The sequence below is a fragment of the Ruditapes philippinarum genome, unplaced genomic scaffold (genome assembly GCF_026571515.1).
Source record: "Ruditapes philippinarum isolate M1 unplaced genomic scaffold, ASM2657151v2 ctg7482_1_1_1_1, whole genome shotgun sequence".
NCBI classification, from domain to species: domain Eukaryota; kingdom Metazoa; phylum Mollusca; class Bivalvia; order Venerida; family Veneridae; genus Ruditapes; species Ruditapes philippinarum.
The window spans coordinates 1,282-20,636 of record NW_026866137.1 but is presented as its reverse complement, the minus strand read 5'-3'; the positions used below and the strand labels follow the sequence as shown (position 1 = coordinate 20,636).

The window sequence follows — 19,355 nt, the reverse complement described above, 5'->3', positions numbered from 1 at the left end:
GCCATATACTAGTTTGTTGCCCGGCAGACAGACAATATATTAGCGTGAATGTTAATACTAATAATATTCAATTGGTCATTGTTGTTTGGATGTGTCTTGAAAAAACATTTCAATACATACCGTCTAATGCCTCCATTCAATCTCGGCCGAACTGTTTGCTTATTAAACACTCCGCCATCTTTGATGGCACTTTAAAGCTATACTTATTTTTTTAAGGGATAATCATCTCCCTTTCAAATGGGATTAGCAAATGTGATTAAAAATAAGTTGTGTATTCGTAATTGTATGTTAATTGTATTTTAATTGTATTGTTATTGTATTGTTATTGTATTGTTATCGTATTGTTATTGTATTACGTAACTAATCCTTAATCGATTACGTAACTAATCCCCGATCCCGATCCTGCTCAGGCTCAGGGAACGCTTCGCAATCATTTCCATACTACTGTTGCAAACGTTTTAAGTTTTACATTTATTTCACTTTAAATAATCTTAATTTCGCTTGAAAAATTATAGAGTGAAATAAAATAAACAAATTTTTATAAACGTTTTCAAAACTCGTTATTCATTTCACGACAGGGGCGGAGCCAGTACGTGTGACGTCACACGCACTTGTCACTGCATTTGAAATAAAAATGAGCGATTACTTCATACTATTTCATGTAAAAAGTACATCGAGCTCGCTTTGAGGCTTTGCCTTTTTCATATTATTTATATTGTGGCTAAACTAAGCAATTACTTTTAGACGGATAAATGTTCCATGATTTAATGATGCCTGTGAATAGGGTGATTAAATGAAATTCTATATTCCGCAATGATTTATTTACATAGTACAGTCTGACAGTAAACATAAGAAGATATAAACTTTAGTCAGATGGATTTGCATTTCAGCGTCTACCCTGATTTTGTTGAAGGAGAAAAATAATTTTGTGGTAAGTAACCAAAACGACACATTTAGTCTCATGCCACCTACTTGAAACGGTGAGCGTTTTATCGCTGTAACGTGAAAATGTATAATTTTGAAAGAAGGCGGTAGATTATAATATATCTCATAATATCCTTAGATTTATCTAATTACCTGTTAAAGATTTTTATCCTTTCCTGTGTAAAAACACATCGCTTTTTTTTGGTAATGAAAAATTGAAAATATATTTGGACTATGTAACAATATGCGGTATATTTGTAGTGCAGTAGTCTTCGGATATGGCATTTAAGACAAGTCCAGATACTTCTGTATTTCTGCCTCTTCTCAAAGATGCTAGTCGCATTGATTTGATCTAATATATGATAAGTCTGGTTATTCATGTAATTTTATATCCATATATTAAAAAATCCTATTTGCCTGTATTTTAAGAAAGATTCTACATGTATGTAACTTTTAAATACTCCGATTGACAGTTTCCAACTAGATATCTGATGACAGGCTATTCTTATCAGAAGAATTAAAGATTAAACAGTTGCGTATCTCACAGCATAAATTGAATGTGAAACGGTCTGTCTTGTTTAACCGTAAATTTAGATACTGTCAAATGATGTGTTGAATTATATACTGAGACAAGCTAATAATATCACAAGCTTTTCATTGGTGTGATAGATTTAAAAATTGGACATTTAATCGCCCCACACTAACAGTAAAATTGGCTAAATTTGTATTGTTTTAGCATTAATTAGAGATATTGATTTTACTTGAAGATAAGGGAAACAACTCATATTTTTTCACTCGATATACCTCGGTTATTTATGTGTCAATGGATGTATTCCTCAATCTAAAGTTTTCTTCCGCAACAGGTGCATGGTAATCCGTTCAGCTCAATGTTGGTGTATGCAAAATATATATTGCATTGATTCCATCATCCATGCACAAATCCAACGTGGAAAATTTTAACACCAAGAACAGGCATACCCATAATTTTCGTACTCGGATGTCGTGATAGCTCAGTTGGTAAGACCACTGACTGTCACTCCTGAGGTTCTGGGTTCGATCCTGGGTAACACCCTTGGGATTTTTCAGAAACACTTTCAGTGTTACCCACCTTACTAGAGGTGTACTGGTAAGAAATCCAGGTTATCCTCGCATGTATCAGTGCTATACACTGGGCATGTAAAAGAACCAAGGAATCTATTCAATAAGAGCTAGGGTTCCCGGATTCCCTTGTATCTCATAGCTGTCTCTAGAGTCTGCTTAGGTAAGGACCCCACTGGAAATAAGTGCTTGCACTTTCGTAGGTTATCCTTGACTGCCCGGTCCAAAGAAAATCAAATCATAGTATGGATGTAAGATTACATGAATACCAATATAATTAGATTAAACATATTTTAGGTCAAATTAATGCGACTAGCACCTTGCTCTCTTCTCAGTGTATCCAGGTTGATAGTTTTTAGTAAAAGATACTGAAGCTCTGGTATAACCTACCAGTGTTTTTTTTTCACTTTTGGGGGAAGGGGGTCGGTGCCCATTGGAGGGGGAAAAATGCAATAGGAGGGGGATTTTTATACGGATCTAAAATATTGATGTGTCACATGATAAACTTGTTGGGATACCAGGAGTAGCTCCCCTTACCTATATGAAAAACCTTGCTTAACAGTAAGTCTTACAGGCATAAAATAAAGCATTTTTCGGCAGTTAGTTGCAAAAAAATGATATTTATTGCAGGCAAACTTGGGCTGCCATATTATAGGGGGAAATTTCAGCTTTGAGGGGGGAAAAAAACATACTATTTTGGGTGGGGAATGGGGAGAATTTCGCCGAATATTTTGGTGAAAAAAAACACTGCCTACACATCAAATTGTTATTTCATATTAAAAGTATCTATATATTAAATTATAATATTGATATTTAGTGAATCATGTATTTGTGTTTATTTTAATTAAGGTAACTAACTACACTTGTTTGACTTTGACTCAGAGAAAAAGACACACAAAGAAATTTTTGGATGGGCAATTGCCGATGTCTTTTTTTCCAACACTATGGAAAAAAATCTGTATTATGGGTTAAACTGTTTATGCTGAATTAATTAGGATATATTTATGTATGTTTTAAAAACTAGAATCTATTGTTAATTTTGAGTTTCTCTTTCAGATAAAATGCTTTGGCATACATGAGATGATAAAAATGCCTCAGGAGTTCCATGTTGTACAGTGTTATAGTTGTCAGACATTTCAAGTTCATCAAGTGAAGAAAACAACAAAATGGGCCTGCAAGATGTGTGGAGAAAAACAGTCATTGAAAAAGGTTTTACTAGATAACTTCTTTCTCAATTTACAACAGACCCTTTAATAAATGCTTAACATTTTATTTAAAAATATTGAGAACAAGAACTGTCGTAAGTGAAAACCACAAAGTAACTTTCAAAAATCAAAAGAACTGACAAATATTTTCAAGTCACATTGGTGGATTTTTACTTCAATATTTGGGAATATGACCCATCTATTAGCATTGTGAATTCTAGAGATGTATTGCACAAAATGTAGATTGTGTGTGTGTTTGATAATAGTTCAGGTTTGTTCCATACCATTGTTGCTGAATGCTATTAATAGGTTAATTAGTTCTATGATGAACTATTTTATGTTAAGCTATGTTATAGTTATGTTAAGTAATTGTTTGAATTTTGAAAAAAAAACGCTTCCAAAATGCTTGTATAAAAGTGAATGTTGCATGTACGAAATCATCACTATATGGATAAAAATATCCTACTTTAAATATCAGTTCTAATAATATTATGTCCCTGAATGTTTTATTATATTCATGTGTGTTAAATAACAGAGACATTTTATCAATTTTTACAATAATCAATCATATTAGATTATGGAAACAATATAATTGTACCATTGATGAATTTTTATGAAAATATTTTTATGAAAATATTTCATAAGATATAGTTTTATACCTTTATAAAATATATTTCAGGTTTACGGTAGAGGAACCGGTGTCGAGTGTAGACAACATGTTCAGAGACTGAACACATTAAGAGCTGACCTTGACCAACAAACAGAAAGGGTACCATCATTATATGATAGAACAGATCCCCATGATAACGAAAACAAACAGATATATAGAGGAAGTCAAAACTTTCATGACTATGATCAAGCTGAAGAATTTTCTCAGCAAAATAAAGTAAGTATAAACATTTTATCAAACTTAAATCAGTCATCAAATTTAGCAATGGCCTGGTGGCCAATGGCCAGTGAAAATTAGTAAGGGTAAGTGTAATTTTAAGAAAATGTAGTTAAATACAGTTGACTCTCGGTAACTCGAAATCCAAGGGACTAGGTATTTTACTTCGAGAGAAACGGAATTCGAGTAACGTGGAACTACCGCCATTACGTTGACTTCGTACATGTATATACATGTACCTGATTGAATGTGCAAAGAAGTAGGTTTCTTATTGTTGTTAGCGGCAATGCTGCAATATTTAACCATTGAAATGACGGTAAATCACTTTCAACTACAAATTATAAATGAACAAAAATATATCATTCAAAATTTAATACATGTATATTAATAGTGAAACATAACCACACAATTATATTTGATTTAATTGATCATCGGAAGAAAACGAAATTAGCAACTATCGTGAACCGGAAGTACAAATTAATGTATGCAATATAACGGAACATTAATTATACAAATATCATTTACGTTGTTAACACATCAATACCTAGGCTGTTATTTGACTAGGCTGTTATTTGACTAACACCCGTCAGACTGGCACGAGTCAACTTTTTTAAAGAAATGTAATTAAATTTTAATTTAGTTATCTAACTGTTAAAACCAATTAAGTCTCGAAACGGATTAAAGACACTTTTACGACGTGTTAATAATACATGATGACCGGCAATTAAAAATTACTATGAAACGTGTAAATCACGAGTGACAACATCTCACCTTGATGTCGCCGACCTTTGATCAGTCGGCTGTTTTCACACTTCGACTAATTGAGATGAAAATATGTGGACTTTAATTGATGGGACCAAATTTTCTTTTCGACTAAACAGGAGTCTCGGTAAGTCAAAATTTGACCTAAGCGGAGTTAAAATACAAAGATAAAGAAGGAAATTTGACGGGACTTTAGAAATTATTCGACTAAGGCGGAATTTTGAGTAAAGCGATTTTGACTTATTGAGAGTCAACTGTATATAGTAGAATAAATTCAAAACTGGAATGAGTCAGAGCATTTTCATCCATCACCAAGGACCGATTAAAGGCCCCATTCCAAAGTAATTTCTCTTTTACATCATTGTAAGGCTGAGTGTCGGGCATAAAATTCAGGTCCCTGCAACCAAGGTTAAAGTCACACATAGTGGTATAATTTCAGATAAAAAATAAGAAAATATGTGTAGTGACCAACTTGCTTACCACACATCTCCACCTAAAGCTTGTGTGACGGGCATATTTTGTGACAATGTCACCCTTGTAAGTACATGTTGGTGATTCATTTATTTGAATGTTTGACAAGTGGTGTTTTGTTATGATCTGTGATTATTTGTTCATTCTACATGCTGTTTCCATATGAATCTTTATGACTAATATGTGTATATATATCTCATTGTTGATTTGAACTCCCTAGCCATTTGTTTGATTGCTTAATCTTTGGTGATTTACAATTAATTAAACTAAGTGACAAAGTGTAAATGATCTGCCAGTACAGTTTCATAGGTAAAAGTCAAACTTGACATTTTGCCATAATTGTGTTCAATTTTACATTTTATTATTCAAAAATAATCAATAATCAACCTAGCCCACAGAAATTTCTATCAATATCATTTAGAATGTATCGGTAGCATTCACTTTTTAAAAAAAAAGAGGGCATTTTTTGTCTAATTTAAGATTGTTTACAGGTAAATTTTATCCTAAACATTTTTAATTATCAATTATTGGCCATTCTCCATTGTAAAAGTGAATCTTTTGAAATGTTTTATTTATTCAGCTCAATTTGGGAGCTAAAAATGGGCATAATGTCATTTTAATGCTTTATGGAATTGTTCAATATTGTTAATGATCTTGTATCATTAAAAATTCCAGGGAACAAAATGGACAATGTTTGTAGAGGAGAATAGCAGTAACACTGTAAATGATGATGATGATGAAGGTAGATTCACCACTGATGCACAAACAATCAAGCAAGCTGGGAAAAGGAAAAGGTTTACAGAAGTTTTTTTTTTATATTCATGCTAAGCTAAATAAAATATGGACTGTTGAGTATGACTTTAGAACAATGATTTTTCATTAGGTTCTATTTTTTCATCACTGGGCATTTTCAAATTATAATCAAAAGCCAAAATAAGGCCCCATTCCCAATCCAAATAGCCTCATTTTCCCAATTTCAAAAAAAAATCCTAGCAACAGCACCACAAAAATGAAACTGTTTCAACTTTGTAGGAAAACTGAACTGTTTTGACTTATTTCTTGAAAAGTGACAGGTTATATGACCATACATTTGTTAAATACTTGTTAAAGTCATGTATGAGGTAGATTTTCAACTTTTTAAATTGCTCAAATTTTCCAAAATGTTGATTTTTTTCTTCAAATTATGCCCTTTTCCCAAAATGACTGGAAAAAGGCCCTGTCATATAACTTCTTTACTTACATCTTAAAAAATCGGTTGGGATCTGCCAAAACGTTAATAATGATGAAAAACACTATGAAACAGTGAACATGTAATTATATGTATATGTTTATCTTACAAATAACAATCATATACATCTGTACACTTATACCACTTGCCCCTCACCTCTGTGGGTTTGAATCCCGACAGGGACTTTTGATTCTCACATGTGAGGAAGCTATCCAGCTAGCTTAAGGAACGTCGGTGGTTCTACTCAGGTACCCATTCGTGCCTGAAATAATGCACGGAAGGGCACCTGAGGTCTTCATCCACCAGTAAAGCTGGAACGTCGCCAAATGACCTATACTGTGTCGGCGTGACGTAAAACCCAATCAATCAAACAAACAAACAAATATATTTGTTTTATTTTTATAATTTGGTCATTATTTGTATTAATATAGCAGTTTAAAATACCATATTTTTACCTCACGAGGGAGAACAAGCTCGGTGTTGTTTTACATACCATTTTTGTTTCTTCCAGGGAGAAGAATCCTGATCTTGGTCAGAAACTGAACAATAAGAGGGGAAAATTCACAAATTTTATTGATGATGATGACCCAAGTGATTACCAAAATTCTGATATGGACAGGATAGCAGCTGAAGATTCTCTTTTAGAAAAGTATGAAAACAGGTCCATGTTTAGTGGAAGGGAAATTGAGTACAGATATAATTTACCGGACAAATTTAACACATTTCAAAATGAATATGCCAGGAAAGAAGGATCCAATTATTTAGTTAATAATTCTTCTTCCTTCACGGAAAGGGAGACAACTGTGACTGTTTGTGCTGAAAATATTACCAACACTAGTGATCACCCTTCTACCTCTGATAGAAATAAAGCTCATGGTGATAATAGAAATAAAAATAGTAATACAGCAGTGAATTCAAAATGGGGAATGTTTGCTGAGAATGATATATCTTCACATGATGATGAAACAGACTCCTCTCAAATACCACCTGACGAATTGTACGATTCAAGACCTTATTTGACCTTTGACCCAGAAGAAATTGAAAACCCAAATGAAACGGTACCAGTCAAGCTAGAAGAAGCATATGATAATTTATATGAGTTGAACCAGGAAGTAAGTGACACAAGTCTAACAAAACCTGATGGCAAATTCAAGAGTTGTGCAGATAAACCATTGCATAATTCTTCCAAATGGTCTGGATTTCTAGCCACTGAAAATACTGCAAACCATTCTGAAGCTGGAACCTCCAATAAATGTACTGGTTTAAACAACTATAAGAAACTTACACACAGTGTTGACCATCAACGTGATCAAGGGCATAATAAATCATCTAAAAGGACATATCATTTTGGACCAGATCATAATGTTAAAGTTGCATATGATCGGCAAACTGGTGAAAGTCCCAAAGATGCTGAGAAAGAAAACTCCCTTTTAAGTGGCAAAAAATCGAAACGGGAAGCAATAATTGGCACCGAGTGTGAGGACAAGTTTAGCGTTGATAATAAAAAGAAGACTTACACTCAAGGTTCTGTAGCTAAACTTAAAGTTGGACAGGAGTTTAATGAGAATAGTTTAAGTTATAAAAAAGGTGACAGGAGAGGTGATGTAGGTAACATTAGTAAATTGGATGAAACTGAAAATGTTGCCCCTGTATTTACTACAGGAGAATTGGATGATGCAGACTTTGAACTTTAGAGTTATGTTAGTAAATAGATTATTATTTAAGAAATTTTATATTTAATATTTGAAAAATTGAACAAGAACAATTAATGCTCTATTTTTGCTGTTAGCTGATTGTTTTGTTTGGAACTATTAACTTTTGTACTATATGTTTTTTTCTTTTAACTGTTACTTATTACAATAAATAATGATAAATTTTATAAGATTAGAATAGAACTTCTTTGTAAAAAATATTATAAGTATAGTAAAAATACATAATGAAAATGTATTAAATGAAGTGGTCTTGAATACAGGCAAATATTTTAAGATGTATTCCTTTAACCAGAAGGATTGAATGTTTAAGCATTACTGGAGTTATTTTCTTTTGGTTCTACCAGGATCTTTCAAATTTCTATTTGAAAGACCCTGGTTTAACCAGCACTGGTTAGGTTAGGAGTGAAATAAGTTTTGTAACAATCAGGCTGTTCCAAATAAAGTTTAAACTTATCAAGTCTGTTAAAAATGACATCATTTTGTTAGTAATTTTAAAGTTTATTTACATTTGTTGGGCACTTATAGTATGACAGAAATAGAGAGAAATAGAGGTAATTAAATGAATATAGGTTTATATTGGATAAAATAAGTTGAGTAAAATTATACTAGCATAAGCAATAGGAAGAGCATCAAACCACAAGCTTTCTGATTTGTACGAGGGGGCGTAGCCCCCCCCCCCCCCCCCCCCAGAGTATTAACCAGATGTTTTGATGTTCTTTCTCTTTTGTGTCATAGTCAAACATTAAAACACTTTCCCTGTTGTCACAATATGAAACCCTAGAAAAAAGTATTCAATAAACGAACATCTGAATATGATATTTCTATCGCTTTCCCTTTCTCTACCATCACAATTAGTAAACCCCAGCAAAAATGAGCCAATCAATGGGCATGCCCTGGAGTGCGGGTAACTAATAACGCACTGTGCATGTACAATGTATATGTATACGATTTAACTCTGACACATTTTCAACAGAAAGGTCTCCAGACTATGATACAATATTATTTTATCCATCAATTCAATAAATTTAATGATGAACAAGTTACCTATATGCCAAATATAATATTCTATTTATCACATTTCCAAAATAATAACTGTTTACAATTAGAAAAGAATCACTTTTTCAATGACCACTTATAGTGTAACGCCAACATGTATACATTATAGTAGATAATAAAATTGTTCTTGGAGCAAATATTATCATAAATCGTATAAATGTTCATACAAAATCACTTGAAATTCCATCAACGTTTTTTTTCCAATGCATACATTATAATCTTGAATATCCAAATTATACATTCTTATTTTATATTGTTTTGCATTATTTAAAAAAAATCCACAAAAGTTCATAAAGGATTTGGTCATTAACACGTGTCCGTTTCAAGAATAAAAGAAACTTACAGTGGACATAGGTATTTGATAAGATTCTACGTTGGTACTTATCATACGTTGTAGGCCAATCCACTTTAAACAGTGAAAGGTTCGTGAATAATCGTAAAACATCGTGAATAATCGTAAGACATCGTGAATAATCGTAAAACATCGTGAATAATCGTAAAACATCGTGAATAATCGTAAGACATCGTGAATAATCGTAAAACATCGTGAATAATCGTAAGACATCGTGAATAATCGTAAGACATCGGCTGTTCCCTTATAATATCATATTACGGAGCATAATCCCCGAGGAATTCAGATTGGAACATGACACCACCCCACACACACCAGATTTATTAGCAATTCAAAAGGATTGTATTATTAAATAAAGTTATTGAATATGAGTGAAACCTTTATTTTGATTGTTGTAATGAATTGCTGAAACGTGAATACTGTAACATAATCCAGTGTCCCTGCTTGCTCAATGCAGGCTGTTTATTAATTGATCAGCTTTTTGTATACCTTTAAACTATAAATTAAGAGATTAATAACAGTTAAGGTGGTTCATCCATCAAAGTTCGTATTAGATTTAGTCCTTTTCATAAATATTAGAAGAGTATGGTGGATTAATGTATTTGACGGGATTTCTTGACGTTACTTTTCACAAAATTATATATTAACTCTAATTTAATTTAAACAGCAATGAATAGTTTGTAACAACATCCGTTTGTAACGTCGATTCTCATTGGTTTATTGAAACGTTAATATAACTCATATACACGGCTGCTGTAAATTTTAATAATGAAATAAATTGTATGAAAATTTCGTTGTAATGATTTACAAAACAAATATTTAGGATGGTATCAATATTTATAATTTAAATCATCCTTTATCAGTCTGGTTGGTGTTTACGTCGCACCGTTACAGTAGAGGTCATATTGGGACTTTCAAGCTTTATAGAGAAATACCTCAGGTGCTCATCTGTGTATTATTTCAGACAGAAGTGGACAGCCAAGTAGAATCACCGGCGTTCCGTCAGCTAGCTGGATAGCTTTCTCACATGAAAGAAAACAATGTCCCTATCGGGATTCGAACCAATAGCGGCGAGGGGGCAAGTGGTTTAAAATCAACGACTTTAAGTATTCGGCCACGGACGCTTGCTCCTTCGTAAAAAAAGTAGTTGATACACCATCGGTGGTTAATTATTCATAAATGATTTAATGATTATTTGAAGAAATGTCATTCTCAAAAGAGTGTTAACATTTGGGATTTTTCTGGATTTTTCGTACCGTAAATATAATATGAGCCGCGTCATGACAAAACATTATAATGGGTTTGCGACCAGCATGGATCCAGACCAGCCTGCGCATCCGCGCAGTCTGATCAGGATCCATGCTGTCCGCTATCAGTTTCTCTATTTGTTATAGGATTTGTAAGCGAACAGCATGGATCCTGATCAGACTGCGCGGATGCGCAGGCTGGTCTGGATCCATGCTGGTCGCAAACCCACTATGTTGGTTTTGTCGTTACACGACTCATATAGCTCTGTTTGATCAGAAGCCTGTCCCGGTTTTTATTATGCCGTTAAATAAGAAACGAAAAGTGACCAGGGTAATCGACACCGTAAAAAATGATCTTGTCTGAATCACACTAAATTAATTTTAACAATAAAATTTTGGCAAAGATGCCTTTATTCATCATATTACTTATGAAAAACTTAGAGTGATACAAAAAGAGAGCTTACTGATGTCAATTTGTCTAAAATTGACATGAATATAAGTGAGTATTTTGAGAAATTTGAATTAAAATGTCTTATTATAGGGAAGTCCGATACACGATAGCTAATATGTACAGTATTTACATATAATTATGTAAATTTCACCCTTTATATATATTAATTAAACTCATTTTTCTTTTCAAACTGTTATATTATCTCCGCCAATGCACTAACTTTTCAAATCATTTTATTAATTTATTGACGTTCGGTTAGAATTTCTACAGTTCAGATGACTTTTTTTTACTGTACATTATTTCTATGAAAATATTAATTTGTCATGATTTCCCCGTTAGCTTTAAATCCCTAACAGACGCACGCATAATTTGCTTTTAAAATTACATAAATACGTACTATGGTTCAAATAAACGTACGTATTTCTTTGACGTATCTATATTGAATCTTATTGAAACAAAATAAGATAAAAATGAATATAAACTTTAAATTTGATTTTGCAATGACAGTGTTTTGAAAGTCTCAAATTTATCACAATAATATATTAATGATATTTAGATTTGACATGTGACCATTTAGGGTGTATATTATTATATTGATACTTCGCTATCCTTAAAGAGAAATGGTAATATTCAAAGCTTAATAGATGTCTATAGATTTATAACTTTTTTTTTATTCGCCACACTCATGTACATCGTAAATAAATAAATAATGCAAATCACTATCATGGCTTTGCAAGCTATCGATCTTGTTTGTTTATCACTATTTGACGGATGGATCGATGCGATGCGAAATGTTTATGAAAAGTATTTATTTATTTCTTTTATCAATATAAAGAAGTAAACATGCGGGTTAAATGGATAAAACTTACGGTAAATTAATTAGACTCAATTGCATTGACGCATTAAGTTAAAGGTGTACGACCGAAATTTAACTTTTACATGCGATAACTTTTTCTTGCCTAGTGATCTCTTTTATGTCATGGTTTAGAAGGTTGTAAAAATAATTTTGATGATATTCATCTTGAGTTCAATTGTTTAAAGAAATCACTGTTACAAGTATATAGACATTTAATAGTTTATATTATTTATAAAGTTTGCTTTAAATTACGTTTTATAACAACAGATACCAATTACCATTAAAACATAAATAAACATATTTAGTTCTTGAAAACAGGGACCTAATTGAAGGTAATTGACCGAACATCCCCTGTCCCCCTGAAATGACGTACGGATTGTTGAGGTGGGGGTGGGGTTGCAACATGAAGGTCTACCTTCACCAAGAAAACAATCACGCTCTAATGTCGGCGTATGACCTTTACACTGCTGTCTTATAAGAAGAATATACCAGTTTAGGCAAGTCTGGACCAATAATTTGTGTGTCAGTTCAATTGCCCAAAGTAATGATTTATTAGTGGAACAATAACCATCAATGAAAAGCGTTAAAAATCGCACAAATATAGGATATTCAACTTAACAATGAGTATATTTTATATAATCGTTTGCATGTCGTTTCGTTTACAGTGCCCTGGTTGGTCTATGAAAGAAATCTAAATTCTTTGTTTCAGGATTCAAGTCAGCAGTGCTGCCACAAGGCACCGTCGTGTTTACGACAATTTTCAATTGATAAACGTTAGAATTACTACGAATTGCCATACAACACGACATTAAGTTTTACCTTAATTGTAAAATGAGTCGCAGACGCTGAAGTCTCTATACCTTTATTTATTTCCTCTTTTATTCTTCTTATTATTCTTCATCTTCTTCTTCTTTCTCCTCTTCTTCTTCTCCTCCTTTTCATCATAATCATAATCATCATCATCTTCTTCTTCTCCTTCATCTTCTCCACCCTGTTCTCCTTTTTCATCGTCATCATCATCATTATCATCATAATCATCATCATCATCGTTATCATTATCTTCTTCTACAACTTCTTTTTCTTCTTCTTCTCCTTACTGTTCTTCTTTTTCATCATCATCATCAACAACATCATTTTTATATTCATTTTATCTTCTTCTTCTTCTTTTTCTTCTTCTAAACAAATTTTTAATATTCAATTAATTAGGAAGTAGAAAGTTTCGTGTATCGGGTATATCTCTTTATAAAAAACATATTTTTGATGTTTCTGTTTTGACGAGTCTATTGAACTTGTTTTTAAGAGTACATACGTTTAAAGAAAATTTAAACAACACATCTTTCTGAAATAAAATATAAACATGTGATAAATGCTATTTACATTATGTGAAACAAAGGTTATTGTGCGCGAGGTAAGAATGTGAACAAAAATCGGAATTAAGTACAAAAACTGTTTGGAGATGTTGGAGAAAATGTGCCAAAAAACAAGTCTTAGCTTAACCATCATATTCATCAATGTAGTTGTTTTTATCCAAGGTAAGTCATTGAATTAAATATAATTAATTTCATTATTTCATGTAATTGGTAAATTACTAGTACTAAAATGCTAATTTTGTGACAAAAGAAATCCAAATTTCGTAGAATTTTTCTTTTATTTTCTTTTAACTAATCTAAATTCCAAACCTCATAAATTCCAAACCTCATGAATGAAGGAATAATAAATAAATAAATAAATAAAAAAAAACGCATATTTATCATTTATTTTGGCATGTACGAAATATATACGTGTAGATTAGAAAATTTGTAAAGAATTCTGTGTATAAGCTTTTGAAACGAGAATCAAATCTTGAAAAATGAATAACATAAAGTTATAGTAGAGATTATGATGACGGAAATGATGATGATGATGATTTGATGATTATTTGATGTCATTGATGATGGCGAAAAGAAGTTCTTTCATCATCATCAAAAAGACACCAACCCACACTGAGAAAAATTTATGATAATAATAATAAAAACAAAACAAAAAAAACCACCTTGCAATTCATCATCGAAAAAAGTAAGATATTTAATTCCTCTAAAGGATTATGTTAACTCATGTAATTGTTGTTGTTGTACAAAGGCCAGGGACCAAGCTGTACCGGACAAACTTTGGGGGAGGCGGCACCAAATGGCGCAGCAACTACGGCCGGGTCTAATTCAGGTATGTGATTTTTGTACATTTAACTTCTATGTGTTGTTTATAAATAATATGTAGTGCTATTTTAAACAAGACCACTTAAAGATAGGGGTGTTTTGAAACATTGCTTGCAAACGGTATTCATTTATATCCATTATCATTTAAGTTAAATGTACTCAATCTAGTCTCTCTCATTTTCACTTTCAGGTTCAACAATTCACATCTGATTCAGTTCAATATAGTATTTGAAGCTAACGTTTTAGAAATGTGAAATAAAGATGTTAATATACACGGTTGAGAACAATACTGATTCTATTGGACTGGTACACAGCTGCAAATATATATCAGACTCGGCTAGCGTCTCGTACAATATAGGTTTGAAAGTTGTGTACTCGTCCAATAGAATTCAGTATTGTACTCAACAATATACAATAACCTTATAATATTTACATATCCATACAATCAACGGGTTTTTTAGCCAGTGAGCTTGACATCATATTTGATTGAATGATAAAGAAAAGAAAGCCAGTACTCGTAGTTTCGTTAAACTACCATATTTGATTTAAACTCGATCAAACAATTCGGTCATGCCTTAATATTGAAATTATACATTAAGAATTTTTCAAAAAACTGCATTTTATCTAATCTGAACACATTACGCCAACAATGAAGGTACATTAATGTTTATATATGTATTGAAATATTGAACGTTTACTCAACAATACCGGTACAATAAAGCTTTTTTATGATATTGTATATATATAAGAGAGAAAAGGTGGAAAGTATACTCTATAGAAGAGATCAAAAAAGAAAAATTCAATAGTGTAAAGATGGTTATCAGACGAACACTTGTACTTTTAAAACATCATTTTCAATAGAGAGGCATATCATTTGATTTGTCGAACCCGTTATAAGATAAACGTTTTGTAAAATTGAATGTCTGTAAGGTACTCGTACATTCCTATAGCATTGAATTTCGATGCCGTAAATGTTAATAATAATAATTATTATTGTTATGATTAAATGTTATGTTATGATTATTGTTATGACGACGATGATGATGATGATGATGATGATGATTATGACGATGCTTATGATGATATGATGACGAAATAAGATAGTAACCATGATTATGCTACTGTTTTTATATGAAATAAAAAAAGAGTTATTTTTTTACATATACATGTAATTATGATAATAAAGTTGATTATAGTTGGTGACCATCATCATCATAGTTATAATGATAATTATCATAATGATTGTACGATTATGATCTTTGTCAAAGTAAAAATGATGATAACAATTGTAATTTCATCGAGGACAATAGTGTCTATAATGATGATTGTGATATCATTATAGTGATGATATCAATGACAATGATGGTGGTGATGAACATGATGATAACAGTGGTTTAAATGATGATGATAATTATAATGATGATGATGATAGTGGTGGTAGTGATGATGATGTTTGTGGGAATAATTATAATGGTGATGTTGGTGATGATTATGATGATGATGCTTGTGGTATTGATGATGATGATGGTGGTGATAATGATTGTGTAATGATTATATGGTGATGATGATAATGATAATGATGGTGTTGCTTGTGGTAATGATTAAAATGGCGATGGTGACGATGTTAATTGTGATAATGATGAGGATGATGATGATGGCTGTAATATTGATGCTGTTCGTGATGAATATGTTGATGTTAATGATAAAATGATGATAATGACAATGATGATCATAGACCAGATCACTTTAATGATTATTATGGTGTTGTTGATGATGTATATGTAAATTATGATGATGTTAGAGATGATTCTGGTATTGGTGCTGTGATGGCTTTGGTATTACTCCATAAACTGCTTTAACGACGCCATATTGTTCAAACACTGCCAAAATAGGCCTAAAACTCAATAAATCTATATAAAGCGGATGAAAAAAATGGCACTCATTAATCATGTTAATGAAAACTTATAAAGCGTCGGAGTTGACAACTTATGAGATTTTTTTTGTATTGAAGGAACGTCATATCTTCTCCGTGGCGACAGTATGGCTATACCGTGCTGTGGGGTGGTTTCCGGTTTCAGTTTCGGCGCGGCAGCCAGCGGTGACGTCACTGCTCAGATATGGAAACCGGTTGGTGGAGACACGTATGAAGTCGTGGGAGAAACTTTATTCTCCGGTAATATTTACATGCTCTTGTTTTTTTAAATAATTATGAAAGTAATAAAATAATTATAACTATTTAAAAAGATTGTCATAAGAAAATAAAAAAAAGCCACCCCCTTAAACAATAAAATTTATGAATAAAATAATGATTACTAATAACTATAATAATTATGATAATTATAATGGTGATAATAATGATAAACTATCGATGATGATAAAAAATAAAATAATGATGATGATGATGATGATGTTGATGATGATGATGATGATGAAGAAGATTATGAAGAAGAAGAAGAAGAAGAAGAAGAAGAAGAAGAAGAAGAAGAAGATGATGATGATGATGATGATGATGATGATGATGATGATGATGATGATGATGATGATAACTATAATAATAGCAATACTTTTCAAAGTAATAATAATGAGAATTATGATTGTGATGCTGATGTTGATGACGAGTATAACGAAAAAAAATTGCTTTAACGAATGTGGTAGTGACATGTAAGAATCTATTTTTAGCTTTTTTATACTTCCAGGAGTAACTGCTGGTTCCTCGCCTAGTGCAGCTCCAGCTGCTCCTATATCTGTTCAGCAGGGATACTTGTTCGGATGGTAGGCATACTTTATACATTTCTGTATCATACTGTGTTGCTATGTAACGGTTCCTCATACCATAAAATGACCAATTCAAGCACACACGCGAATAAATATGAATGTGTAGAGCTGTTCAATCAATCAATCAATCAATCAATCAATCAATCAATCAATCAATCAATCAATCAATCAATCAATCAATCAATCAATCAAATCACACCAATCAAATCACACCAATCAATCAATGACACAAACCAATTAATCAATCAATCTATATCATAACAAAATCTATATGATTTTGTACCGTTCTAATTAACATAGGTATGGCAAAATTTTTATCTTTCAACATGCTGTGAAATCAATATTTGATCTTCAAACATTGTTATATATTGTAATTTGTTTTTAAATATTGTGCAATGCTTCATGCTGTTCATGTTTGTATACATATTCACGCAACTTGCAATTGGATCTATATCAATTTACTTTCGAATGTTTTCTTTCTTTAAAGTGCTACTGTCCTATGTAGCATGGGGGCCTTGAATAAGGACATCTACGACATAAACCAAATTTCCTCCACGAATTTTATTCGATATTTATTTAAATCAACAAGTTATTCATTATTTACAATTTTATTTATGCTTACAGAGCGACAGACAATGTATTGATGAAAATCGTTTGTTTGATTTTCACAAATTGAAAAACAAATATTTTGAGACTAGTTAATATAAGTAATATTAGAGACAAATAAACATCTTTATAATAAATTCATCTACACATAGTAACAAGACCTTCATATTCAAGATTATATTTGCCAACAATAACAAAAGATTTATCTAGGTATATCATTTTTGGGCAGACTGTATATTACCTTATAAGTTCTTAATATGGTATATGCACCAAACATTCATTAAATACGTATCACTGCAATGACAGTGACACATTTTGGTGATTACTTCATATGGAAACCATATTCCTTTTCATCAAAAACTTTCAATAAACAGAGATTATATTTCATAATAAATGTATATATGAAAGACAGTCAGTCGATTATTAGTATTAATCAATGGTACAAACGACACAGACATACGGTAGAAACGACACGGTTGAAGCATATGTTTTAATATGATTATAATTAGATCTCCAGCCGTCCTAATATAAAATAAGTTAGTTATTCATAAGTAAGCAGTAATTTTTTTCTTAAATTTCTTTATCTGTCATCATATTTTCAAATTATTCCTTCGTCCGGCTATTTGTATTCGTGAAGAACCAACGTTTGCTATACATATGGTCTTGGTTAGCAGAGTTTTTTTTTAATTTCAGGTCTTCAACTGGACCTGATGTTGTCGGATTCGAGACAGACGCGTCGTATACCATGGGTATTGTTAGCAGTGCCGGAAAAACCAACCTTGGAGCGCAGAACACGTGGTCAACTGCTCTCGTAGATGGACAGCAATGGCATTTTGGTGTGACTCTAGGAGCAAGTAGGTTTCCATTTTGCATATTTTGTTATATTAAACGGAATAAGCCATATTACCATTATTTCTTTAACGTACATACCTATTAAGCACCAGTGCACTTACATCTGTCGACATTATTATATTTATAGCTGTTAGTTGGAAGTAGCGGATGATCGAACACATATTGTTTTAATTCATCACCAATAAACTAAGTTGATTGGTCAATATATATTTATAAATCTCAAGATGTAAGGCGTAATCTAATTGACTGCTGAATTCAAATTAGTGACAATACGTTTTTGATTTTATATATAATATAAAACCTGGATTCAGCAATCAGAATAAATCTGGATTTCCGGGAATATAATCAACTGTTCTGAGTTAAGAGGATTTTGCTGGTAACATTAAAACGGTCTATCGCCGGAATGATATCTTCCACCAAACGTCGAACATTACGTTGTTACAATTCACCTTGTTTGCGTTAAGTTCATAAAATATTTATTTACAATTCGTAAGAGTGTAATTATAACAATTATGTAATGAATTATATTTAAATATTATGAGATTACAATGAATAATAGATGTACACCAATTTTGTGATACGAGAAACGGTATTTTGATAGTTACTGCTTCAAAAGGGCCACAATTATGGAAATAAATGAGAATCATGCTGGAAATTGCCCTTTTTGTGTACCCTTGGTATA

At 31.9% G+C, this 19,355-nt stretch overlaps 2 protein-coding genes across 2 annotated transcripts; both read left to right on the top strand.

Moving 5' to 3' along the window:
• Positions 1-1,009: 1,009 nt before the first annotated feature.
• Positions 1,010-8,968, top strand: LOC132731438 (uncharacterized). Its single transcript, XM_060717618.1, has 5 exons — positions 1,010-1,128; positions 3,079-3,231; positions 3,907-4,113; positions 6,022-6,140; positions 7,086-8,968. Exons 2-5 carry the CDS (start codon positions 3,103-3,105, stop codon positions 8,266-8,268), a joined length of 1,638 nt encoding a protein of 545 aa, XP_060573601.1. The 5' UTR covers positions 1,010-1,128; positions 3,079-3,102; the 3' UTR covers positions 8,269-8,968.
• A 4,624-nt stretch (positions 8,969-13,592) lies between these two features.
• LOC132731439 (uncharacterized) lies at positions 13,593-18,675 on the top strand (the record flags this gene model as incomplete). Its single annotated transcript, XM_060717619.1, has 5 exons — positions 13,593-13,780; positions 14,367-14,447; positions 16,452-16,613; positions 17,137-17,212; positions 18,515-18,675. Coding segments are annotated over exons 1-5 (556 nt in total), but the record flags the coding sequence as incomplete, so codon positions are not given.
• Positions 18,676-19,355: the final 680 nt, after the last annotated feature.

Excerpts from the sequence above, each read along its gene's own strand:
- LOC132731438 (XM_060717618.1), top strand. The coding sequence starts at position 3,103 with ATGATAAAAATGCCTCAGGAGTTCCATGTTGTACAGTGTTATAGTTGT. Across the intron at positions 4,114-6,021 it reads AATTTTCTCAGCAAAATAAA|GGAACAAAATGGACAATGTT; the intron begins GTAAGTATAAAC and ends TAAAAATTCCAG. Across the intron at positions 6,141-7,085 it reads CAAGCTGGGAAAAGGAAAAG|GGAGAAGAATCCTGATCTTG; the intron begins GTTTACAGAAGT and ends TGTTTCTTCCAG.